This window comes from Oncorhynchus kisutch, unplaced genomic scaffold, assembly GCF_002021735.2.
Source record: "Oncorhynchus kisutch isolate 150728-3 unplaced genomic scaffold, Okis_V2 scaffold1124, whole genome shotgun sequence".
NCBI lineage: Eukaryota > Metazoa > Chordata > Actinopteri > Salmoniformes > Salmonidae > Oncorhynchus > Oncorhynchus kisutch.
Genome location: NW_022263069.1, coordinates 50,058 through 77,432, shown reverse-complemented (window position 1 = coordinate 77,432; position 27,375 = coordinate 50,058). Strand labels below are relative to the sequence as shown.

General features: G+C 41.4%; 2 protein-coding genes and 1 long non-coding RNA gene across 4 annotated transcripts; 1 reads left to right on the top strand and 2 right to left on the bottom strand.

Annotated features, from left to right (window-relative positions):
* Positions 1 to 5,039: 5,039 nt before the first annotated feature.
* Positions 5,040 to 12,857, bottom strand: LOC116364954 (gastrula zinc finger protein xLCGF3.1-like). Its single transcript, XM_031817703.1, has 4 exons — positions 12,847 to 12,857; positions 9,733 to 9,758; positions 9,510 to 9,554; positions 5,040 to 6,527 (listed from the first exon to the last, which is right to left on the bottom strand). Exons 1-4 carry the CDS (start codon positions 12,855 to 12,857, stop codon positions 5,512 to 5,514), a joined length of 1,098 nt encoding a protein of 365 aa, XP_031673563.1. The 3' UTR covers positions 5,040 to 5,511.
* A 4,202-nt stretch (positions 12,858 to 17,059) lies between these two features.
* Positions 17,060 to 26,219, top strand: LOC116364953 (uncharacterized). 2 transcript variants are annotated; one of them, XR_004208035.1, is made up of 4 exons: positions 17,060 to 17,408; positions 17,533 to 17,666; positions 18,097 to 18,198; positions 26,149 to 26,219. It is a non-coding gene; the product is annotated as an uncharacterized LOC116364953 (long non-coding RNA). The 2 variants fall into 2 exon arrangements; XR_004208034.1 differs by having other exon boundaries at positions 17,069 to 17,666; positions 26,149 to 26,218.
* On the bottom strand, positions 21,942 to 26,089 carry LOC116364952 (zinc finger protein OZF-like). The gene is made up of 2 exons (XM_031817700.1): positions 25,986 to 26,089; positions 21,942 to 23,432 (listed from the first exon to the last, which is right to left on the bottom strand). Exons 1-2 carry the CDS (start codon positions 26,086 to 26,088, stop codon positions 22,333 to 22,335), a joined length of 1,203 nt encoding a protein of 400 aa, XP_031673560.1. The 5' UTR covers position 26,089; the 3' UTR covers positions 21,942 to 22,332.
* Positions 26,220 to 27,375: the final 1,156 nt, after the last annotated feature.

Sequence of the window (27,375 nt, the reverse complement as noted above, 5' to 3'; positions counted from 1 at the left end):
TGGGGGCGACCCTGGACCTGGCCATGACAAAGGAGACATGGGTGTGGCCTGCCTTATCCTCCAACCATGCGGCCAGGTCTCTGAGAGCATAGGTGCTTCTTGAGCCCTCTCTCAAGATGGAGTAGTTATCATCATCATGCTTTCCCTAGTTTAAGCCTGTAGCTACCTAGGCCTTGCTAACTAGTTATTGTGTTATCCAGCTAGCTATAAAATGGCATGCTAACACGAAAGATTTGTATAACTAACCCAAGATAGACTACACACTGTTGTTTCCAATGGGGGACTTTTATTATGAAGGCGACCCATAAATTATACTGTTGTGGATAATCGTTATTGTGGCTAGCTTCACACAAAAGTGAGCCCAGCTAGCTAGCGAGTAGCGACCATAACATAGCTATTTGCCAGCTTTATGTTAGGTAATTTAGCTACAGTGGCTAGTAAAGGTTAGAAAACTATCTAGCGTGCTAGCTAATCCAAACAAAACTCAACATCCTACAAGGTAAATCTATTCCGTACAATGTGCTATGGTAACTTGTTAGCTAGCTAGCCTAGTTGGTAAGCCTAACATTAACGCCAGCTAACGTTAGCATGCTACAGTTATGGCTCTTCCATTAACCTTCCGTTAGCTAGCTAGCCTTCCGTTAGCTAGCTAGCCTTCCGTTAGCTAGCTAGCCTTCCGTTAGCTAGCTAGCCTTCCGTTAGCTAGCTAGCCTTCCGTTAGCTAGCTAGCCTTCCATTAGCTAGCTAGCCTTCGGTTGGCTAGGTAGCTGCCAAATGCTAGCTAGCTAGTTATCTAACGTCCTATGCTACATCGTCCAGCACTATTCATGTATTCCCAAAAGGAAACGAAACAAATTGCATAGAAAACGTACCTTTCTCTCTTCTATCTTGACGTTTTTATCTTGTCTATAACACCTTTTTTCCCCCGCGGCAATCTATCATGTCCAGATTTTGCACACTGACCTTCTCGACTCCTGTTCTAAAGACAATCATGTGCTTTTTACTCAATACATTTTCCATGACACCCAGAAGTACTCATTACAGTTGGCATGCTTAGCAGGACAGGAAAATTGTCCAATTCACTGTTACCAAGAGAACAACCCTGGTCATCCCTACCTCCTCTGACCTGGTGGACTTTGTAAATTATGTCTGAATGTTGGAGTGTGCCCATTGGCCATCCATAATATATTTTTTATCTGGTTTCCTTAATATAAGGAATCTGAAATTATTAATGCTTTGACTTCTGCAACTTAAGTATATTTAAAACCAAATACTTTTAGACTTTTACTCAAGGAGCATTTTACTGTGTGACTTTCTATTAAGGTGTCTTTACTTTTACTCAAGTATGACAGCTACTTTTCCCACCACTGGCTATTGGTTCACTGTAATTACAAGTAAGTACCCTTCAAGATAGACTTCATTATCACCGGCCAAATCCTGTGTAACACCTAGTAATTACATTGTACTTGTGCAGATATTAAATATACTCTGTATTGTACTAGTGTATTTGTTCTCCCACTTGGATGTCACTTCCACGGGCTTTAAATTGAGGGCCAGGTTGTCAGGGTGGGTAATGTACAGGTACACATGAATTACTCCTAAAGATATACTTCACTTTAACTAGCTAAATCCTGTGTAAGAACTAGACATTACATTGCCTAAATACAAACATTACATGTGCTTTGAATGTTTCTTATTCCTCATCTGGGATGACACTTGTATTATATTTGTTTTCGTAAACTCTACCAAGTTAACCCAGATCGGACACTTTATTTTGGGGGCTAGTGCTAGACACAGCGTTGACTGTAGATATATTTTGAACAGTGCACATTAATGTTTAAGTAATTACATTTTTTATTTTACCAGGGAAGTTGACTGAGAACATGTTCTCATTTACAGCAACAACCTGGGGAAGAGTTACAGGGGAGAGGGGGGATGAATGAGCCTGGAAGCTGGGGATGATTAGAGGGCCATGATGGTCAGAATGAGAATTTAGCCAGGACTCCGGGGTTAACACCCCTACTCTTACGATAATTAAGAGAAAGGTAACACAATCTTCCTCTCTGGTTCCATTCCCCCAATAGTAACTGGATCATTATTGATTTGTGGTGGTAATCCTGGACTTTGGTACCATATAAAACACTTTAAAATGACAATACTTTTCCCCATTTTATTTAACTGTTATTTAATAAGAAACATATGTAAGTCCTTTATACTGCAAAACATCTATTTGTGTGCATTGTAGCAATTACTGGTGGCTAGCAAATTGGCTTGTCCCCATGGTGATGTGTAAAGGTGTAGTGACATGTTTTGAGTAGATAATAGACATGTAAATGACTTTGAATTCCATGAATTAAACAAAAACATTGTATTTTATGTATAGATAACCCAGAAAACAAAGGTTGACCAGCACAAATTCATGTAGAATGTTTATTTTATCATTAGCAGATCAATTAACTTCATTACAGTTATCCAAATACCTGAATCAATGACTAAAATAATGAATCTATTGAGTTTTAAAAGACAATTTAATAAACACGTAGTCGTTTCATAGCCTGTGTATCATTAAACAAAAGTTGTTGTGTAGTAAAAAAAGAACTGACACCATCTCTAGCTGATACATGTGTCTACTAGCTCATTTCCACAGAGAACTGCAGAGGGACAACTTGGTGTCAGAGCAAAATGTACTATATGTAAAAAAAAGAAGAAAAAAGAACATTGCACACTATTTAGTATTTTACGGTATGTTATGTTACATTGACCTATAACTGTAATACGATTTGTAGGATGTATAGTATGTTACGAATTAGATTTCGTACAATATGTTACGAATTAGATTTTGTACAATATGTTACGAATTAGATTTCGTACAATATGTTACGAATTTGCTATACGTATGATATTTTACCTATTCCAATTAGTTGTTGCTCACATTAACATGGTAAGTAGTTGCATGCTAGGCTAACATGTTAAGCAGACAATATATACAAAAGTATGAGGACACCCCTTCAAAATAGTGGATTTGTCTATTTCAGCCACACCCTTTGCTGACAGGAGTATTACACAGTAGAATGGCCTTAATGAAGAGCTTCGTGACTTTCAATGTGGCACCGTCAGTTCATAACATTTCTGCCCTGCTTGAGCTGCCCTGTTCAACTGTAAGTGCTGTCATTGTGAAATGGAAATGTCTATGAGCAACGGCTCACCCGTGAAGTGGTAAGCCACACAAGCTCAAAACACAGGACCGCTGAGTGCTGAAGCATGTAAAAATGGTCTGTTCTCGGTTGCAACACTCACAATCAAGTTCCAAACTGCTGCTGGAAGCAACGTCAACAAGAACTGTTCGTCGGGAGCTTCATAAAATGGGTTTCCATGGCCGAGCAGCAGCACACATGCCTAAGATCACCATGTGCAATGCCAAGCGTTGGCTGGAGTGGTGTAAAGCTCACCGTCATTGGACTGATGCAGTAGAAACATGTTCTCTGGAGTGATGAATCACGCTTCATCATCTAGCAGTCCGACGGACTAATCTGGGTTTGGTGGATGCCAGGAGAACGCTACCTGCCCCAATGCATAGTGCCAACTGTAAAGTTTGGTGGAGGACAACTAATGGTCTAAAACAAATGTTTTTTCATGGTTCGGACTAGTCCCCTTAGTTCCAGTGAAGGGAAATCTTAACGCTACAGCATACAATGACATTATAGATGATTCTGTGCTGCCAACTTTGCGGCAACAGTTTGGGGAAGGCCCTTTCCTGTTTCAGCGTGACAATGCCCCCGAGCACAAATAGACGTCCATACACAAATGGTTTGTCGAGATCAGTGTGGAAGAACTTGACTGGCCTGTACAGAGCCCTGACCTTAACCCCATCGAACACCTTTGGGATTAATTGAAACGTTGACTGCGAGCCATAAGCCAGACCTAATCGCCCAACATCAGTGCCCGAACTCACTAATGCTCTTATGGCTAAATGGAAAAAGTCCCCACAGCAATGTTCCAACATCTAGTGTAAAGCCTTCCCAGAAGAGTGGAGGCCGTTATTGCAGCAAAAGGGGGACCAAGTCCATAATAATGCCCATGATTTTGAAATGAGATGTTTGACGAGCAGGTGCCCACATACACTGCCGTTCAAAAGTTCGAGGCCAATAAGAAATGTCCTTGTTTTTTTTAAGAAAAGCCATTTTTTCCCCCATTAAAATAACATAAAATTGATCAGAAATACAGTGCAGTCTCAAATTCAACAGTGAGGAGGCGACTCCGGGATGCTGGCCATCTAGGCAGAGTTCCTCTGTCCAGTGTCTGTGTTCTTTTGCCCATCTTAATCTTTTATTTTTATTGGCCAGTCTGAGACTGCCTAGAAGGCCAGCATCCCGGAGTCGCCTCTTCACTGTTGACGTTGTTTTGCGGGTACTATTTAATGAAGCTACCAGTTGAGGACTTTCTCAAACTAGACATTAATGTACATCTTGCTCAGTTGTGCACCGGGGCCTCCCACTCCTCTTGATATTCTGGTTAGGGCCAGATTGCTCTGATCTGTGAAGGGAGTAGTACACAACATTGTACGAGATTTTCAGTTTCTTGGCAATTTCTCCCATGGAATAGCCTTCATTTCTCAGAACAAGAATAGACTGACGAGTTTCAGAAGAAAGTTATTTGTTTCTAGACATTTTTGAGCCTGAAATCGAACCCACAAATGCTGATGCCCCCGATACTCAACTAGTCTAGTTTTATTGCTTCTTTAATCAGCACAACTGTTTTCAGCTGTGCTAACATAATTGCAAAAGGGTTTTCTATTGTTCAATTAGCCTTTTTAAATGATAAACTTGGATTAGCTAACAACGTGCCATTGGAACACAAGGAGTGATGGCTGCTGATGATGGGCCTCTGTACACCTATGTAGATATTCCATTTTAAAAAATCAGCTGTTTCCAGCTACATTAGTAATTTACAACATGAACAATGTCTACACCGTATTTCTTATCAATTTTATGTTATTTTAAAATGGACAAAAAAAAAGATTTTCTTTCAAAAACAAGGCCATTTCTAAGTGACCCCAAACTTTTGAATGGTAGTGTCCTTTTGGTCATGTAGTGTAGTTGCAAAGTTGCTTATTAGCTAAAATGCTAAAGTTGTCAGTGATGAAATTTGAACACTCAACCGTTGGGTTGCTAGACTTTCATGTTATATGCTGACTCATCCATCCACCCCACCAACCACCATCCTATTGTTTTTGCCTTAAAAGGGACATTTTAAAATGTTTCAACTTCCTATTCATCATCCCCAGCAACACCCCAACATTAACACATGTGAAAATGGCGCATTTCTATGTTTTGAAGTTTAAAAAAAAGATGGAGGAAGATGATTTCCAATGTCATCATTCTAGAACGCTCCCTTTCCTCTGCACAGTTCTCTCACAGTGAGAAACGTGTTCTAAGCTTTCTTCATTTGATCCAATTCACTGTTACCACTTATTTTATGAGATGAGAATTAATTGATAGAGTGACTTTAATCTTAGCTGGTCTGAGGGAAGTGATGAGGCTTTTCTCCTTTATGTATACATTGATGTGTTTTTAAGGTAGCCAATCGGGAAAAACTCTTCCCACAGTCAGAGCAGTAGTAAGGCTTCTCTCCTGTGTGTGTTCTCTGATGAGATTTTAGCTCAGTTGATGTTGTGAAGCATTTTACACAGTCAGAGCAGGAATAAGGCTTCTCTCCTTTATGTATACGTTGGTGTATTTTTAAGTTGCCCTGTTGGGAGAAACTCTTCCCACAGTCAGAGCAGGAGTAAGGCTTATCTCCTGTATGTATTCGCTGGTGACATTTTAATATATCCAATCGGGTGAAACTCTTTCCACAGTCAGAGCAGGAGTAAGGCTTCTCTCCTGTGTGTATTCGCTGGTGACATTTTAAGTGGACCTGTTGAGAGAAACTCTTCCCACAGTCAGAGCAGCAGTAAGGCTTCTCTCCTGTGTGTGTTCTTTGATGAACTCTTAACTCAGCTGATGTTGTGAAGAATTTTCCGCAGTCAGAGCAGAAGTAATGCTTCTCTCCTGTATGTATATGTTGGTGGGTTTGTAAGTGGCTCTGTTGAGAGAAACTCGCCCCACAGTCAGAGCAAAAGTAAGGCTTCTCCCCGGTGTGTATTTTTAGGTGTGTTTTTAAGTTGCTTGATACGGAGAAACTCTTCCCACAGTCAGAGCATGAGTAAGGCTTTTCTCCTGTGTGTATACGTTGGTGTGTTTTTAAGCTGCTCTGTTGAGAGAAACTCTCCCCACAGTCAGAACAGGAGTAAGGTTTTTCTCCAGTGTGGACTCGCAGATGAACTGTCAGAGCCTGTGATGTTGTGAAACTCTTCCCACAGTCAGTGCAGGAATACAGATTATCTCCTGTGTGTAGTTTTAGGTGTATTTCTAGTTTTGATAGAATTGGGAAAATCTCCTCACAATGTGGGCAGTGGTGAGACCTCTTAGCTCCATGATCTTCCTGCTGTTGCTCTCCGGATGTAGAGAATATCTCAACATGGTCTCCTGTGTGAACAACATCAGAAGAACCGGTCAGTTGGTGTGTTATACATATGACTTCATATCAGTAGGCTGTACAATACAGGGAATAAAGCTATTAGGGCTGTGCCGACAAATGATACCCGTTCGACTGAGAGCCTTGTTTTCTTTCAACCAAATGCTTTAATTTTAAAAACGTGTATTTTATGTTTCCATATATATGTGCTGAAATAAAATCAACTATATGGAGGGTATTGAGCTTGTCTGATGCTTTAAGCAACTTAAAAATGCAACTTAAAAATTGAAGACACACAAAATACTCAAGAGGGATCCAGAGATCAATATAGCGTAACCAGAATAAAATAAATCTGTTCTCGACTCTCCTCCTCCCGCTGCTGCGTTATGATTTTCATATAATTTATAATAAAGTCTTTATATCTCAAATCAATGTCATGTGGTTAATCAAAATTATATCACAATTATATCTAAATTAAAATGAATCTAAAAGTAACTTCCATTGCCAATATGTAAAAATAGTCTACATAAAGCCAACAAATAAAAACATTGCAACCTGCAGGTAGAAAATACCCTGATGAAAATAGATCCTATAAATCAAATTGGCTGCACATGGCCTGTCTAGCAAACTTGCAACATTGTATAAAATATTCTGGGCCCTTAGTGTTTCTCATGCCAGTGAGCTCCAGACAGACAGAGCTGTAGGCTATTTTGTGCAAGGGATAAGAAGTATTCTGGTAGGCCTATTTTATGACGTTTCCACTGGATCAGAGCATTACATTTTTTCCCCTTTCATGCTGAGTGGTTATCAAAAGGGAGAGAGATGGAAAGACTTTTTAAATAGGCTACATTGAGGAACTATTGTCATTCTCAATGGATGTAGAAACAGACTTTGTTTACTTGCTGTTTCAGGTGAAGACATTTTTTATTTGAGAATTCTCCACAGTGACGGTGAGTTAAGACAATCAGAAATAGTCTATGTGTAATCAGGCAGGCTAGCCTATAGGCGTAATCAGGTGTGTGTCCTTACTCAACATTGACAGGAGCACTCTAACCAAAAGACCAAAAAAAATGTGTAAACTCGTAAATGGAAGGAAATACACCAAAACCGTTCTCACAAGTGTAGCCAAGGTTGTATATGCTCTACAAACAACATGCCCACTTCTACAATGACAATGGTAAGACTGTAATAATAATATATTGAATGCATACACTGGTGATAGTGGTGTATGGCACACCACTATCACCAGTGTATGCATTCAATATATTATTGAATGGACGAGTCCAGACAGACAGTGGACGAGTCCACCCAGACAGACAGTGGACGAGTCCACCCAGACAGGCAAATGGACTAGTCCACCCAGACAGGCAAATGGACTAGTCCACCCAGACAGACAGTGGACGAGTCCACCCAGACAGGCAAATGGACTAGTCCACCCAGACAGGCAAATGGACTAGTCCACCCAGACAGGCAAATGGACTAGTCCACCCAGACAGGCAAATGGACTAGTCCACCCAGACAGGCAAATGGACTAGTCCACCCAGACAGGCAAATGGACTAGTCCACTCAGACAGGCAAATGGACTAGTCCACTCAGACAGGCAAATGGACTAGTCCACTCAGACAGGCGTGAATCAGACAGATGTCTCGTGTGCCATAAATTTTTTATATATTCAGTACCAGTCAAAAGTTTGGACACACCTACTCATTCAAGGGTTTTCTTTATTTTTACTATTTTCTACATTGTAGAATAACAGTGAATACATCAAAACTATGAAATAACACATATGGAATCATGTAGTAACCAAAAAAAGTGTTAAACAAATCAAAGATAATTTTATATTTGAGATTCTTCAAAGTTGACACCCTTTGCCTTGATGACAGCGCTACACACTTGGCATTCTCTCAACCAACTTCATGAGGTAGTCACCTGGAATGTATTTCAATGAACAGGTGTGCCTTGTTAAAAGTTCATTTGTGTCATTTCTTATCTTCTTAATGCGTTTGAGCCAATCAGTGTGCCACAGCATTCTGCAGCGATACGCCATCCCAACTGGTTTGCGCTTAGTGGGGCTATTATTTGTTTTTCAACAGGACAATGACCCAACACACCTCCAGGCTGTGTAAGGGCTATTTGACCAAGAAGGAGAGTGATGGACTGCTGCATCAGATGACCTGGCCTCCACAATCACCCAACCTCAACCCAATTGAGATGGTTTAGAATGAGTTGGAGCGCAGAGTGAGGGAAAAGCAGCCAACAAGTGCTCAGCATATGTGGGAACCCCTTCAAGACTATTGGAAAAGCATTCCTCATGAAGTTGGTTGAGAGAATGCCAAGAGTGTGCAAAGCAGTCATCAAGGCAAATGGTGGCTCCTTTGAAGAATCTCAAATATATTTGGATTTGTTTAACACTTTTTTGGTTACTACATGGTTCCGTGTGTTATTTCGTAGTTTTGATGTCATCAGTATTATTCTACAATGTAGAAAATAGTAAAAAATAAAGAATGGGTGTGTCCAAACTTTTGACTGGTACTGTATATTTGCTCTGAAAAAAAAAATCTTGGTCGACTAACAGCCTATTGACCAACAATTGACCAGTCGACTAAATGGGGTCTATGGCCGTAAAAGCTACTCCACAGTTGAGGGCAGAAAGGGGTGAATATTATGAGTCATATCATCCTCCACTCACTATCACAAGGGTTAGTAACTACACAGACTCATTTCATATCATCCTCCACTCACTATCACAAGGGTTAGAAACTACACAGACTCATTTCATATCATCCTCCACTCACTATCACAAGGGTTAGTCACTACACAGACTCATTTCATAGAACTTTAAAACGCTGACAGTGTGTCTACTTCAAGATAGCCCCAGTTATTCAGGGATATGTTGTCAGAATTACAGAATTCAACCTATCAATAGACTGGGTCATAACTTATGGAGGTCTATTACTCAAACTTCTGAAGATATAGTTAGAACCTGTGCTTACCATGAGAAACAGATTTCCCAATCTTCTCCTCCTCTTCTTCATCTTTAATGTTGACATTCAGCTCCAGTGTTTGACTGCAGTCTTCCAGCTTCACTGATGCCATCTCTGGATCCTGCAGTGCAAACTGGGCTCCACTGTCACAATCAGGACCTAGTGACTGTAGGTTTGGACTCCGTGTGGAAGGAGAGAGGCAGGCTGGGTTTGTCCTCACTGTTGATGTTACCGGCCTCAGACTTAATCTGAGTCGGCCTGTAGTAATAAAGACAAAAGTACACAAAAATGAGTCTTGAAAGTTCTGACACAATCTTTATTCTCAAACTATATTAGATCAGGTAGCTAAGAGCTGACAACAAACCATTCAATTCATCTTTACATTAGACACAAAGTTCACACTATAAAGGGTTCACTACGTAAATGAACTTAGTGTATGCTAAACTAGATTTCCTAAACAGTGCATTCAGATAATATTCAGAACTCGACATTTTACACATTTTGTTACGTTTCAGCCTTATTCTAAAATGTATTAAATAGTTTTCCCCCTCATCAATCTACAGACAATACACCCCATAATGACAAAGTGAAAACAGGTTTTAAGAATTTTTTGCAAATGTATTAAAAATTTAAAACAGAAATATCATATTTACATAAGTATTCAGACCCATTTACTCAGTACTTTGTTGAAGCACCTTTGGCAGCGATTACAGCCTCAAGTCTTTTTGGGTATGACATTATAAGCTTGGCACACCTGTTTTTGGGGAGTTTCTTTCATTCTTCTTTGCAGATCCTATCAAGCTCTCTGTCAGGTTGGATGGGGAGCGTCGCTGCACAGCCATTTTCAGGTCTCTCCAGAGATGTTCAATCTGGATCAAGTCTGGACTCTGGCTGGGCCACTCAAGGGCATTCAGAGAGTTGTCCCAAAGCCACTCCTGCATTGTCTTGGCTGTGTATTTAGCGTTGTTGGAAGGTGAACCTTCACCCCAGTCTGAGGTCCTTAGCAGGTTTTCATCAAGGATATCCCTGCTCCATTCATCTTTCCCTCGATCCTGACGTGTCTCTTAGTCCCTGCCGCTAAAAAACATCCACACATCATGACGCTGCCACCACCACGATTCACTGTAGGGATGGTGCCTGGTTTCCTCCAGATGTGACACTTGGCATTCAGCCAAAATAGATTCATCTTGGTTTCATCAGACCAGAGAATCTTGTTTGTTATGGTCAGAGTCCTTGCCTTTTGGCACTCCAACCGGGCTGTCATGTGCCTTTACTAAGGTGTTGCTTCCGTCTGGCCACTCTACAATAAAGGACTGACTGGTGGAGTGCTGCATAGATGGTTGTCCTTCTGGAAAGTTCTCCCATTTCCACAGAGGAAGTCTGGAGTTCTGTCAGAGTGACCCTTGGGTTCTTGGTCACCACCCTGCCCAAGGACCTACTCCCCCTATTGCCCAGTTTGGCCGGGCGGCCAGCTCTAGGAAGAGTCAACCCTGTCTCAGAGCTCTACGGACAATTCCTTTGACCTCATGGCTTGGGTTTTGTTCTGACATGCACTGTCAAATGTGGGACCTTATATAGACAGGTGTGTGCCTTCCCAAATCATGTCCGATCAATTGAATTTACTACAGGTGGACAACAATCAAGTTGTAGAAACATCAAGGATGATCAATGGAAACAGGATGCACCTGAGCTCAATTCTGAGTCTCATAGCAAAGGGTCTGAATACTTATGGAAATAAAGCATTTCGGTTTTGAATTTTTTAGTAAATTTGCAAAAAATTCTAAAAACCCGATTTTGCTTTGGCATTATGGGGTATTTTGTGTAGATTAATGAGGAAAAACATTTCATTTTATAAATTTTAGTATAAGGGTAACCAAGTAAGTAACCAAATGTGGAAAAGGGAAGGGGTCCGGATCCAGAGCGGGTCAATACAATTCACGAGTTCCAAAAAATATACATAATATTTTTGGGGTTGGGTTTCGACCCCTGGTATCATATAAACACATAAGACATGGAAACGTGTAGAACTGTAGGAAATTAGCTTTAAAACTGCAACAACAGAACAACAGAACATTTTTGCCCCATCGCAAAATGTGTAGAATTGTGTGATATTACATTTAAACCTGCCAACAAGAGGGTTGTGAAAATTTTGGGGTTGCAAGTTGGGAGTTTGTTACTACAGCAATAAATGACAATATCCATCTGGACCTTTGCCACCTAGGAAACTTGTGTGACCGGACCTTCTCAAATAGTACTGGAGAACCCCTGTAATAGACTGACTGGGAAGGTGAGTATTCAGACAAAGTCCTGCAATAGGAGCTAAGACGCTAATATTTGTGTTAACTCTTGGTAATTGTATTCTGTGGGTGTCACCTGTTTCACGGATGCACAATCCAACCCGCTTCATAAGTTCATATAAAAATGTCCCCAATGCAATTATGTGGTCTATAACATCCACAGTGGGATTTCAAACGTTGTTTTCTCTTTATTTTCAATTTAATCAATGATTGTAATTCATTTTAAATTAACATTCCAAACATGTTATCATTATCTAGCCCAAATATGGAATGATTCCACTATTTTCTATCCGTTTGCCTCACTTTCAATTAGGTACTTTTACTTTGAGGTTGAACCGCAAATTCCACTTGTGCCTAATCGTTATTGTCCCTACATACGTAGGGACAAGCGGAGAGGACGGAGAGAACGGAGACGTTGGCCACGATCAGATATAAATGTATTATGTAGAACAAAGATGCCTCTGATTCTAAGGAATCATGTCAGTTCTATTCAGAGCATTTCTATCTGCAACTTTCCCAAACGTTTTAGTACTGAACATCCCCGAAACCCACTGAGTTATATACGAACAATGAAAGCCTCACAATTGAAAAAGTGTGGTTGGACACCACGCCGTGTGCTTGTAAATGTGTTTTTCTCACGTTCTTCACTCACTCTGACACAAAACCTTTCCCAAACGTTATTTCGATATTAGTCCGTTTAAACGTTCTACTACATACCTGTAATAATAAATAGAAACGGTCAGCACAGTTCTGGCGTTTTCTTTATTCTGTAGAATGGTGGGCACCAACCCGGAACTTCCTGTTCCCCCCCCACTACCACAGTGCAACAGCGACATTATTGGACTGATGGACTAACTACTATTAAACCGTGTAGAATATAAAAGTGAGATCGATTTTCTCGACAAATAAGCCGTGTTTTTTTTTAACTAAGGGGGTGTCTGTTTTAGTGTCTAAGTTTTTAACCCATAACATATTCATTGTAGATAATCTCTGTGGAAGGCCAAGAAGATCATCAAGAACCTCAGCCACCAGAGACACGGCCTGTTCACCCTGCTACCATCTTGGAAAGGGGGATATCTAGTCAGTTGTACAACTGAACGGCTTCAACTGAAATGTGTCATCAGCATTTAACCAAATCCCTCTGAATCAGAGAGGTGCGAGGGGCTGCCATTATCGACATCCACATCTTCGGCGCCCGGGGAACAGTGGGTTAACAACAGATAGTTAACTTGTCAGCTCACTCTGACCACTAGGCTACCTGCCGCCCCTAGCAGTTGGAGACGGTACAGGTGCATCAAAGCTGGGACTGAGAGAATGAAGCCGGTTCTATCTCCAGGCCATAAGACTGTTAAACAGTCATCATTGATTTAGAGAATATTGGTGACTAGCAACTTGGCTTGTCCCAGTGTGTAGAGGTGTCATGACATGTGTTGTGTAGATAAATACAGATATATTTGTTGGCATTTCATGAATTAAACAAAAGCATTATATTTACTGTAAAGTTAACACCCCAAAACTATGATGATTCAGTAGATCAATAAAGAGAATAGGTCAGATTTAGCTTTGTGATGCTCATTTAAACTTCCTGTCTTGCTAAGCTTCAGAAAAGCACTAAATATGTCACTTAAAGTATGTTTTTTTTGTAATTCGTTACACAAAAGAGAAGGTTTTGTCCAGTACAAATGAATGTACAATCTTTACTTTTCATTGGAAGATACATTAAGCAGGCTTCAATTAAGTTATCCAAACATATTTATAATGAATAACTAGTCTAGTTTTAAAATACTATTTAATAAACAAAAATAATCCACCCAACCGAATGGTGAAAACTGATCATCACACCATCTCTATTTGATACATGTTGTGTCTACCAGCTCATTACCACAGAAAACTGATCATCACACCATCTCTATTTGATAAATGTTGTGTCTACAAACTCATTCCCACAGAAAACTGCAGAGGGAAGCAGCACCACCCAGTTAACCATCAGAATCCATTGTGAGAAGCCTCACAGAGGATATTCAACCCTCAGGGCAAATCCAAGGTCATATCAATATCTTTACAGTAGAATCTAACAAAACACACCAAAACTGACAAGGTGAATACTGATCAGTAAAGTAAAGAGAGGCTAACATTCTATAACACTCCCTTTCCTCACAGTGAGAAACAACAGGATTACAGGAGTAAGGCTTTTTTTTGCCATGACTAAAACCCCACAGAGAAAAGCAATGCAGACGCCCAGTGGCGATGAAAAACTCCCTAGAAGGAAGGAACCTAGGAAGAAACCTAGGGGGAACCAGGATCCGAGCAGTGCCCAGTCCTCTCCTGGCTGTACTGGGTGACAAATGACATCAGGAATGTATTCAGACCCCTTGACTTTTTCCACATTACATTACATCCTTATTCAAAAATGTATTATTTTTTTTATTTTTTATTCTTCATCGATCTACACACAATACACCATAATGACAATAATAAACAGGTTTTGACATTTTTTATAAATGTATTTTTGCTAATCTACCATAAAAGCCTGATTGTTGGAGTGCTGCAGAGATGGTTGTCATTCTGGAAGGTTCTCCCATCTCCACAGAGGAACTCTAGAGCTCTGTCAGAGTGACTATGAGGTTCTTGGTCACCTCCCTGACCAAGGCCCTTCTCCCCCGATTGCTCAGTTTGGCCGGGCGGCCAGCTCGAGCAAGCGTCTTGGTGGTTCCAAACTTCTTCCATTTAAGAATGATGGAGGCCACTGTGTTCTTGGGGACCTTCAATGCTGCAGATATTTTTTGGTACACTTCCCCAGATCTGTGCCTCGATACAATCCGGTCTCGGAGCTCTACGGACAATTCCTTCGACCTCATGGCTTGGTTTTTGCTCTGACATGCACTGTCAACTGTGGGATCTTACATAGACAGGAGTGTGCCTTTCCAAATCATGTCCAATCAATTGAATTTACCACAGGTGGACTCCAATCAAGTTGTAGAAACGTCTCAAGGATGATCAATGGAAATAGGATGCACCAGAGCTCAATTTCGAGTCTCACAGCGAAGGGTCGGAATACTTATGTTAATAAGGTTGTTTTTTTAAAGATATATTTTGAAAAAAATATATAAAAACCTGTTTTCGCTTTGGCATTATGGGGTATTGTGTGTAGATTGCAGAGGACATTTTAACTTAATCAATTTTAGAATAAGGCTGTAATGTAACAAAATGTGGAAAAAGTCAAGGGTCTGAATACTTTCCGAATGCACTGTAGCTAATTTAGAAAAACAGGATTGTCTTTTTCTCCCCTTTTTAACATTACAAATAACAATGGAAATCAACAACTGTCTCTGTTGTCGTATGTTTCTTTCTAGTAAGCATTTCCCATCCTGGAGACTGAGACCTTGTGGAAATCTGTGGTAGAGAATAATGTATGACAATTTAGACACAACATTACCCTACAATAGTTATCATCATCGTGCTTTCCATAGTTTAGGCCTATAGCTACCTAGGCCTTGACAACTAGTTATTGGGTTATCCAGCTAGCTACAAAAGTGCATGCTAACACTTAATATTTGTGTAACTAACCCAATATTGACCTCAAATCAAATCAAATGTATTTATATAGCCCTTCGTACATCAACTGATATCTCAAAGTGCTGTATAGAAACCCAGCCTAAAACCCCAAACAGCAAGCAATGCAGGTGTTGAAGCACGTTGGCTAGGAAAAACTCCCTAGAAAGGCCAAAATCTAGGAAGAAACCTAGAGAGGAACCAGGCTATGAGGGGTGGCCAGTCCTCTTCTGGCTATGCCGGGAGGAGATTATAACAGAACATGGCCAAGATGTTCAAATGTTCATAAATGACCAGCATGGTCAAATAATAGGTCTGGGACAGGTAGCACGTCCGGTGAACAGGTCAGGATTCCATAGCCGCAGGCAGAACAGTTGAAACTGGAGCAGCAGCACGGCCAGGTGGACTGGGGACAGCAAGGAGTCATCATGCCAGGTAGTCCTGAGGCATGGTCCTAGGGCTCAGGTCCTCCGAGAGAGCGAAAGAGAGAATTAGAGAGAGCATACTTAAATTCACACAGGACACCGGATAAGACAGGAGAAGTACTCCAGATTTAAGAAACTGACCCTAGCCCCCCGACACATAAACTACTGCAGCATAAATACTGGAGGCTGAGACAGGAGGGGTCAGGAGACACTGTGGCCCCATCCGATGATACCCCCGGACAGGGCCAAACAGGAAGGGTATAACCCCACCCACTTTGCCAAAGCACAGCCCCCAGACCACTAGAAGGATATATTCAACCACCAACTTACCATCCTGAGACAAGGCCGAGTATAGCCCACAAAGATCTCCGCCACGGCACAACCCAGACAAAAAGATCACTTCAGTGACTCAACCCACTCAAGTGATGCACCCCTCCTAGGGACGGCATGAAAGAGCACCAGTAAGCCAGTAACTCAGCCCCTGTAATAGGGTTAGAGGCAGAGAATCCCAGTGGAAAGAGGGGAATCGGCCAGGCAGAGACAGCAAGGGCGGTTCGTTGCTCCAGAGCCTTTCCGTTCACATTCACACTCCTGGGCCAGACTACACTCAACAATATGACCCACTGAAGAGATGAGTCTTCAGTAAAGACTTAAAGGTTGAGACCGAGTCTGCGTCTCTCACATGGGTAGGCAGACCATTCCATAAAAATTGAGCTCTATAGGAGAAAGCCCTGCCCCCAGCTGTTTGCTTAGAAATTCTAGGGACAATTAGGAGGCCTGCGTCTTGTGACCGTAGCGTACGTGTAGGTATGTACGGCAGGACCAAATCAGAGAGATAGATAGGAGCAGGCCCATGTAATGCTTTGTAGGTTAGCAGTAAAACCTTGAAATCAGCCCTTGCCTTGACAGGAAGCCAGTGTAGGGAGGCTAGCACTGGAGTAATATGATCAAAAAACATTTTTGGTTCTAGTCAGGATTCTAGCAGCCGTATTTTAGCACTAACTGACGTTTATTTAGTGCTTTATCCGGGTAGCCGGAAAGTAGAGCATTGCAGTAGTCTAATTAACAAAAGCATGGATGAATTTTTCTGCATCATTTTTGGACAGAAAGTTTCTGATTTTTGCAATGTTATGTAGACGGGAAAAAAAAGCTGTCCTTGAAACAGTCTTGATATGTTCGTCAAAAGAGAGATCAGGGTCCAGAGTAACGCCGAGGTCCTTCACAGTTTTATTTGAGACGACTGTTGTTTCCAACGGGGGACTTTTATTATGAAGGAGAACCGTAAATTCCACTGTTATTTATAATCGTTATTGTGGCTAACTTCACACAAAGGTGAGCCCCGCTAGCTAGCGAGTAGCGAACTTAGCATAGCTATTTGCCAGCTGTAGGTTAGGTCATTTAGCTAGCTACAGTAGCTAGTCAATGTTAGAAAACTAGCTAGCTAATACAAAAACAAACTCAATATACCACATGGAAGGTATACTCTGTACAATGTGCTATGGTAACTTGTTAGCTAGCTGGCCTAGTTGGTAGGCCTAATAATATCGCCAGCTAACGTTTGCTACCTAGCTAAATTTAGTTAAGTACGTTAGCTAGCTACAGTTATGCCTCTGCAGTTAGCTAGCCAACACTTGGTGAGCATAATACATAATAATAAAGAAATCCCCATCAAAAACCTTCTGTTTAATAAGCATTAGATGTATTCTTGCATGGGCTGCGTCTTAATCCACCACATCCGCTGATGTCTTTCCGTGGCAGAGCTGCGGTGTTGTTTGTCAGACCAGGAGACACCAACTTCTGTCTGTATCGTCCGAAAAGTTCGGCCTACAAGCTGAGACTCACGAACAAGTACATTTTTCTCTAGGACGCCCACAAGTGTCTGAATGTTGCAGGTACCAGTAAGAAACATATTTTAAGTATATATTGAAGTACTTTAGTTTTTTAAAAAGGTGCTACATACAAGTGATTATATTTTACTGATCGTAATCTCTCAGATTCAGAAACTTCAAAACCAACTTCCCTTTGAAAAGTGTTAGCTATATCATCCTCCACTCATTATCGCAAGGGTTATCAACTGTCAGGGTCAATTCCATTTAAATTAGTAAATTCACAAAGTAACCCAAATTCCAATTCCACATTTTCCTCATTCAAAAGCGTTGAAGAGAATTGGATGTCAGAATTACATAATTCAACCTAACAATAGACTGGGTGATAATTTATGGAGGTCTAATTTATCAAGATAGTTAGATAGAACCTGCGCTTACCATGATTAACAGATTTCCCAATCTTCTCCTCTTCTTCATCTTTAATGTCAACGTTCAGCTCCAGTGTTTGACTGCAGTCCTCCAGCTTCACTGATGTCATCTCTGGATCCTGCAGTGCAAACTGGGCTCCACTGTCACAATCAGGACCCCGTGACTGTAGGTTTGGAGTGTGTAATTTGTCAACTCTGAATAGTATCCCAGTCCTAAATAGAAGTCTGGGATCAACTTCCTCCCCTGTGCATGCCACCACCCCCTCTCATTGTAATGTACATATGAACACATTTTGAACAGCGGCTTCCTAAAATGCTGTGGTGCTGAATAACACAGTAGGAAAGGTTGTGGTAGATGTGGGCCATCACAGGGGAATTCACAGCTCTTTCACTCTGAACATTCATATCAATGACTCACCCTGAAATGACCCATCAATACCAGAGTTCTCCAATACTATTTACATAATCAACTGGGCATTACAACAATCTGACCCTCAATATAGTCCTGGGTATATATTGAGCTCTAACAATGTGTTGTGGAAAAGGTCTGTTGAAATGAATACTGTAGTGGTGTGTGAAAGGTAACACAAGCTTCCTCTCTGGTTCCATTCCCCCAATAGTAACTGGGTCATTGTTGATTTGTGGTGGTAATGCTGTCCCTGGACTTTGGTACCATATAAAACACTTTAAAAATGACAATTTGTTTTAGTTTTATTTAACTTAATAATAAACATGTTTAAGTCCTTTACACTGCAAAACATTAATCTGTATGCATTGTAGTAAATTGGATTGTCCCCATGGTGATGTGTAAAGGTGTAGTGACATGTTTTGACTAGATAGATATTTTGAATGCCATGAATTAAACAAAAACGTTTTTGGGGGTTAACTATATAGAAAATACAAAAGGTTAAACCAGCACAAATTCATGTAGAATGTTTATTTGTCATAGATCAATTACATTCATTGCAGTTATCCAAATAAATGTATCAATGAAACTAAAGTAATCAATCTAGTTTTAGAAGACAATGTAATAAACACGTAGTCATTTCATAGCCTGTGTATCATTAAACAAAAGTCATGTAGTAAAAAAAGAACCCACCCAAACTAATGTTGAAAACTGATCATCACACCATCTCTATCTGATACATGTTGTATCTACTAACTCATTCCCACAGAGAACTGATCATCATCACACCATCGCTACCTGCAGAGGAATAGCTTTTTATTTTATTATCATTGTTGAATATTTAAAACATACGATCTATTTGCAGTGAAGCCGCTCGACATCTACATCACATTAGTCATCTGACAGACTCCCATCCAGAGCGAGCCACAGATGCAACAACGGTCAAAGCTCTGAGGGACAACTTGGTGTCAGATCAAAACGTATTATATCTTACAAAAATCCATACCGCTCACTTTAGTATGATACTAGTATATTATGTTACATGACATTGGCCTACGAATGTAATATGAGTCGTACAATATAATATGATTTGTAGGATGTATAAGTATGTTACGAATTACAATATGTTACAAATATGCAATACGTATGATATTTTACTAATTACAATTTGATGTTAACGTTAATTAACATGCTGAGTACATTATATAAACTCAGCAAAAAAAGAAACATCCCTTTTTCAGGACCCGGTCTTTCAAAGATAATTCGTAAAAATCCAAATAACTTCACAGATCTTCATTGGACTGCAGATGTGGCCAGGGGAATAAATTGCAATGTCCGTACTGTGAGACGCCTAAGACAGCGCTACAGGGAGACAGGACGGACAGCTGATCGTCCTCGCAGTGGCAGACCACGTGTAACAACACCTGCACAGGATCGGTACATCCGAATATCACACCTGCGGTACAGGATGGCAACAACAACTGCCCGAGTTACACCAGGAACGCACAATCCCTCCATCAGTGCTCAGACTGTCCGCAATAGGCTGAGAGAGGCTGGACTGAGGGCTTGTAGGCCTGTTGTAAGGCAGGTCCTCACCAGACATCACCGGCAACAACTATGGGCACAAACCAACCTTTGCAGACAGGACTGGCAAAAAGTGCTCTTCACTGACGAGTCACGGTTTTGTCTCACCAGGGGTGATGGTTGGATTCGCATTTATTGTTGAAGGAATGAGCGTTACACCGAGGCCTGTACTCTCGAGTGGGATCGATTTGGTTGAGTGTCCGTCATTGGTCTGGGGCGGTGTGTCACAGCATCATCAGACTGAGCTTGTTTTCATTGCAGGCGATCTCAACACTGTGCTTTACAGGGAAGACATCCTCCTCCCTTATGAGGTACCCTTCCTGCAGGCTCATCCTGACATGACCCTCCAGCATGACAATGCCACCAGCCATACTTCTCGTTCTGTGCATGATTTCCTGCAAGACAGGAATGGCCAACGAAGAGCCCGGATCTCAATCCCATTGAGCACGCCTGGGACCTGTTGGATCGGAGGGTGAGGGCTAGGGCCATTCCCCCCAGAATTGTCCGGGAACTTGCAGATGCATGGGTGGAAGAGTAGGGTAACATCTCACAGCAAGAACTGGTAAATCTGGTGCAGTCCATGAGGAGGAGATGCACTGCAGTACTTAATGCAGCTGGTGGCCACACCAGATACTGACTGTTACTTTTGATTTTGACCCCCCCCCCCCTCCTTTGTTCAGGGACACATTATTCAATTTCTGTTAGTCACGTCTGTGGAACGTGTTCAGTGTATGCCTCAGTTGTTGAATCTTATGTTCATACAAATATTTACACACGTTAAGTTTGCTGAAAATAAACGCACTTGACAGTGAGAGTACGTTTCTTTTTATGCTGAGATATCTATATATATACAAAAGTATGTGGACACCCCGTCAAATTAGTGGTTTCGGACATTTCAGCCACACCCTTTACTGACCGGTGTATACAATCGAGCACACAGCCATGTAATCTCCATAGACAAATGTTGGCAGTAGAATGGCCTGAAGAGCTCAGCAACTTCCAAAGTGGCATTGTCATAGGATGCCACCTTTCCAACGAGTCAGTTTGTCAAATTTCTGCACTGCTAGAGCTACCCCGGTCAACTATAAGTGCTGTTATTGTGAAGTGGAAACGTCTAGGAATAACGGCTCAGCCGCGAAGTGGTAGGCCACACAAGCTTACAGAACGGGACCTCCAAGTGCTGAAGCGCGTAAAAATTATTTGTCCTCGGTTGCAACACTCACTACCGAGTTCCAAACTGCCTCTGGAAGCAACATCAACATAAGAAATTTTCGTCGGGAGCTTCACAAAAAAGGGGTTTCCATTGGCCGAGCAGCTGCACAGAAGACTAAAATCACCAAGATGTGCAATGCCAAGCGTCAGCTGGAGTGGTGTAAAGCTATTGGACTTTCTGGAGTGATGAATCACGCCTCATCTGGAAGTCTGATGGACTAATCTGGGTTTGGTGGATGCTAGGCGAACGATACCTGCCCCAATGCATAGTGTCAAATGTAAAGTGTGGTGGAGGTATAATGGTCTAGGGCTGTTTTTCATGGTTTGGGCCAGGCCCCTTGGTTCCAGTGAAGGGAAATCTTAATGCTACAGCATACAATGACATTCTAGATGATTCTGTGCTTCCAACTTTGTGGCAACAGTTTGGGGAAGGCCCTTTCCTGTTTCAGCATGACAGTTTCCCTCTGCACAAAGCAAGGTCCATACAAAAATGGTTTATTGAGATCGGTGTGGAAGAACTTGACTGGCCTGCACAGAGCCCTGACCTCAACCCCATCGAACACCTTTGGGATGAATTGGAACACCGACTTCAAGCCGAATGAAAAGAAAGTCCCCACAGCAATGTTCCAGTATCTAGTGGAAAGTCTTCCCAGAAGAGTGAAGGCTGTTATAGCAGCAGAGGGGGGACCAAGTCCATATTAATGCCCATGATTTTGTAAGTGTCCACATACTTTTGGTCATGTAGTGTAGTTGCAAAGTTGCTTATTAGCTAAAATGCAAAAGTTGTCCATGATGAGATTCGAACATGAAACCTTTGGGTTGCAATACGTTCATGTTATATGCTGACCCATCCATCCACCCGACCAACCAACCACCCTCCTTTTGTTTTTGCCTTAAAAGGAAAATGTTTCAATGTTTCAACATCTCTAGCGCCACCCCAACAAAAAAATATTTCCAATGACATTCTATAACGCTCCCTTTCCTCTGCACAGTTGTCAATGAGAAACAATAGGATTACAATAGAGTGTTCGTGTTAATGTTATCAAATTCCCTGTTACCACTTCCTTTATGAGATGAGAATGAAGCGATGGAGTGACTAATCTTAACTGGCCTGAGACAACTGATGAGGCTTCTTGCCTTTATGTATACGTTGATGTGTTTTTAAGGTAGCCAATTGGGAGAAACTCTTCTGACAGTCAGAGCAGAAGTAAGGCTTCTCTCCTGTGTGTCTTCTTTGATGAATTTTTAGCTCAGTTGATGTTGTGAAGCACTTCCCACAGTCAGAGCAGGAGTAAGGCTTTTCTCCTTTATGTATACGTTGGTGTATTTTTAAGCTGCCCTGTTGGGAGAAACTCTTCCCACAGTCAGAGCAGGAGTAAGGCTTCTCTCCTGTGTGTCCTCTTTGATGAACTTTTAGCTCAGTTGATGTTGTGAAGCACTTCCCACAGTCAGAGCAGGAGTAAGGCTTCTCTCCTTTATGTATGCGTTGGTGACATTTTAAGTTGCTCTGTTGGGAGAAACCCTTCCCACAGTCAGAGCAGGAGTAAGGCTTCTCTCCTGTGTGTGTTCTCTGGTGACATTTTAAGTGGATCTGTTGAGAGAAACCCTTCCCACAGTCAGAGCAGTAGTAAGGCTTATCTCCTGTGTGTGTACGTTGGTGTGTTTTAAAATTGCTCTGTTGAGAGAAACTCTCCCCACAATCAGAGCAGTAGTAAGGTTTCTCCCCAGTGTGCATTTTCTGATGAACTGTCAGAGTCCTTGATGTTATGAAACTCCTCCCACAGTCAGAACAGAAGTAAGGCTTCTCTCCTGTGTGTGTTCTCTGATGAACTCTTAGCCCAGTTGATGTTGTGAAACATTTTCCACAGTCAGAGCAGTAGTAAGGCTTCTCCCCTGTGTGTATACGTTGGTGTGTTTTTAAGTTGCTCTGATGAGAGAAACGCTCCCCACAATCAGAGCAGGAGTAAGGTTTCTCTCCAGTGTGCACTCTCTGATGAACTGTCAGTGCCTGTGATGTTTTTAAACTCTTCCCACAATCTGTGCAGGAATACAGATTCTCTCCTGTGTGTATTTTTAGGTGTATTTTTAGTTTTGATAAAATTGGGAAAATCTCCTCACAATGTGGGCAGGGATGAGACCTCTTAGCTCTGTGATTTTCCTGCTGTTGCCCTCTGGATGTAGAGAATGTCTCAACATGGTCTCCTGTGTGAACAACATCAGAAGAACCAGACAGTTGGTGTGATATACATATGACTTCATAACAGTAGGCTGTACAATACAGGGAATAAAGCTATTAGGGCCGTGCCGCCCAAAAATTTCTACTGATTTCTACTGATCTGCGTGTCAGTTATGGTTTTCATGGAACCTTTTCATTTAATTTAAAATAACGTCTTCATGTCTCAAATCAATGTCACGTGGTTAATAAATTATATCTAAATTAAAATGATTCCATTCAAAAAGTTACTTCTATTGCCAATATGTAAAAACAGCTTACAAACAGCCAACAAAAACACTGCAGCCTGCAAGTAGAACATATCCTGATGAAAATAAATATTCTATAAATCACATTGGCTACACATGGCCTGTCTGCAAGGAACTTGAAACATTGCATCCAACTAGTAATTTAGTCTGGCCTGTGCTAGCAAACTTCCAACATTGTATAAAATATTCTGGGCCCTCAAGAGTTTCCTTGGCCAGTGAGCTCAGGAAAGACAGACACAGCTGTAGGCTATTTGCGCAAGGGATGAGAAGTAATCAGGTAGGCCTATTTTATGACGTTAAACTGGATCAGAGCATGACATTTTTCCCCTTTCATGCTGAGTGGTTATCGAAAGGAAGAGAGCTGAAAAGATTATTCAAATAGGCTACATTGAGGAACTATTGTCATTCTCACTGGTTGTAAAAACAGACTTTGTTTACTTTCTGTTTGAGGCGAAGAAAAATGACTTTGAGAAACTCCACAGTGATGGTGAGTTAAGACGATCAAAATTGGAAAGAAGTTGAAGGTGCTCAACCAACGTGAGTAGAGGTGCAACCTAAAAATGTGTAAAAAATCATTGAACAGGAAAAGGCGCAACACTCGCTCACCATTTTTTTTTTTATCGTAGTTTTAGTTTTGTTAAGCAAGTTTAAAAGAGTGACGTTTCGTTCTTCAATGCCCTTCAAACGGAAATATTTTAAACTTGCTTAATTAAATTTTTTTTAAATAATTGTGAGTGAGAGTTGCGCCTTTTCCTGTCCAATGAGTTAAGACAATCAGAAATATTATCAGATCACTAAATGGGCACATTTATAGGCCTACATTTACACAGAGGCCAGGTAGCCTATAGGCCTACATTTACACAGAGGCCAGGTAGCCTATAGGCCTACTTCTATGTGTTATCAAGCCAGCTAGCCTATAGGCCTACTTCTATGTGTTATCAAGCCAGCTAGCCTATAGGCCTACTTCAATGTGTTATCAAGCCTGCTAGCCTATAGGCCTACTTCTATGTGTTATCAAGCCAGCTAGCCTATAGGCCTACTTCTATGTGTTATCAAGCCAGCTAGCCTATAGGCCTACTTCTATGTGTAATCAGGTCAGGTAGGCTATAGGCCTACTTCTATGCTTAATCAGGCCAGGTAGCATAGGTGTGTGTCCTTACTCAAGATTGTTTCATGTTTGGAGCGCTCCTGTCAATGAATAAATTCACAACTCGTAAATGCAATGAAATAAACCAAAACGTTTTTCTCACAAGTGTAGCCTAGGTTGTTCTTTGCAAACAATGTGTAAACTCTTACAATAACAACGGTAAGACTGTTGTAATAATAATAATAATATATTGAATGCATTACCATAATTAAACAAACATTGTAGATTAGAAATTATGTGAATTAACAGTAAAAGTACTATTGGTGATACTGGTGTGCCATCACCGCGGCCTCTGCAATGGACTAGTCCACCCAGACAGGCAATGGACTAGTCCACCCAGACAGGCAATGGACTAGTCCACCCAGACAGGCAATGGACTAGTCCACCCAGACAGGCAATGGACTAGTCCACCCAGACAGGCAATGGACTAGTCCACCCAGACAGGCAATGGACTAGTCCACCCAGACAGGCAATGGACTAGTCCACCCAGACAGGCAATGGACTAGTCCACCCAGACAGGCAATGGACTAGTCCACCCAGACAGGCAATGGACTAGTCCACCCAGACAGGCAATGGACTAGTCCACCCAGACAGGCAATGGACTAGTCCACCCAGACAGGCGTGAATCTGAGGGGTGTCTTGTGTGCCATACATTATTTTATTTATATATATATGCCACTGCTCGACCAACAGCCTATCGACCAATCGACTAAAAACATATTGGTCGACCAACAGCCTATCGACCAATCGACTAAATTGGGTCAGCCTTAAAAGCTATTCAACAACCTAAGCCAAAAAGGGTGCGAAAATCCTCCACTCACCATCACAAGGGCTAGAAACTACACAGACTAATTTCATATCATCCTCCACTCACTATCACAAGGGCTAGAAACTACACAGACTAATTTCATATCATCCTCCACTCACTATCACAAGGGTTAGTAACTACACAGACTCATTTCATAGAACTTTAAAACACTGGCAGTTTGTCTACTTCACCTCTTTAGTCTACTCTCTGATCACTCCAGACAGACCAGTCATTCAGGGATATGTTGTCAAAACTACAGAATTAAACCTATTAATAGACTGGGTCAAAACGTATGGCAGTCTATTACTCATGCTCTTACCATGATTAACAGATGTCCCAATCTTCTCCTCCTCTTCTTCATCTTTAATGTTGACATTCGGCTCCAGTGTTTGACTGCAGTCTTCCAGCTTCACTGATGCCATCTCTGGACCCTGCAGAGCAAACTGGGCTCCACTGTCACAATCAGGACCCAGTGACTGTAGGTTTGGACTCAGTGTGGAAGGAGAGAGGCAGGCTGGGTTTGTCCTCACTGTTGATGTTACCGACCTCAGACTTAATCTGAGTCGGCCTGTAGTAATAAAGAGAAATGGACACAAAAAGTATTGAAAGTTCTGGCCCTTTTATTTTCAAACTAGATTAGATTAGGTAGCTAAGCATTAACAAACCATTCAATTAATTTCATATTAAACACAAGGTTCACACTATAAATGAGTCTACACAACTTAAATGCACTAAACTTAAAGTAGATTTCCTAAATTCACACAGTGCAATCAGAAAGTATTCAGACCCCTTGACTTATTCCACATTTTGTTACATTACAGCCTTATTGTAAAAAGGATTCAATTGTGTCCACCCCACCCCCCCATCAATCTACAGATAATACCCCATAATGACAAAGCAAAAACAGCTATGTAGAATTTTTGGCAAATGAAATATCACATTAACATAAGTATTCAGACCCTTTTACTCAGCACTTTGTTGAAGCACCTTTGGCAGTGATTACAGCCTTGAGTCTTCTTGGGTATGGCACTACAAGTTTGGCGCATCTGTATTTGGGGAGTTTCTCCCATTCTTCTCCGCAGAGCCTCTCAAGCTCTATCAGGTTGGATGGTGAGCATCACCACACAGCCATTTTCAGGTCTCTCCAGGGATGTTCGATCTGGTTCAAGTCCGGGGTCTGGCTGGGCCACTCAAGGACATTCAGAGACTTGTCCCAAAGCTACTCCTGCATCGTCTTGGCTGTGCGCTTAAGATCGTTGTCCTGTTGGAAGTTGAACTTTCACCCATGTCTGAGGTCCTTAAAAACCTCATGGCTTGGTTTTTGCTCTGACATGCACCGTCAAATGTGGGACCTTACATAGACAGGTGTGTGCCTTTCCAAATCATGTCCAATCAATTGAATTTACCACAGATTGACAACAATCAAGTTGTAGAAACATCTCAAGGATGATCAGTGCAAACAGGATGCAGCGGAGCTTAATTTACAGTCTCACAGCAAATAGTGTACAATGATTTTTATTATTTTACAAATTCGCACAAAAAATTCCCAAAAACGTTTTGCTTTGTCATTATGGGGTGCTGTGTGTAGATTGACGAGGACAATTTTGAATAAGGCTAACGTAACAAAATATGGAAAAAGGGTCTGAATACTTTCAGAATGCACTGTAAGGAATTAGCCACTCGTTCTCATTCTGAGAAATAAGGTTGGC

What these genes read in the sequence shown, in the direction of transcription:
- LOC116364954 (XM_031817703.1), bottom strand. An exon ending in TCAGATTAAGTCTGAGGCCG is followed by an intron (nt 9,555 to 9,732) that starts GTAACATCAACA and finishes ATGTCAACATTA; the next exon opens with AAGATGAAGAAGAGGAGGAG. An exon ending in TGGGAAATCTGTTTCTCATG is followed by an intron (nt 6,528 to 9,509) that starts GTAAGCACAGGT and finishes TTGTTCACACAG; the next exon opens with GAGACCATGTTGAGATATTC.
- LOC116364952 (XM_031817700.1), bottom strand. Translation starts at nt 26,088, where the DNA reads ATGGCATCAGTGAAGCTGGAAGACTGCAGTCAAACACTGGAGCCGAAT. An exon ending in TGGGACATCTGTTAATCATG is followed by an intron (nt 23,433 to 25,985) that starts GTAAGAGCATGA and finishes TTGTTCACACAG; the next exon opens with GAGACCATGTTGAGACATTC.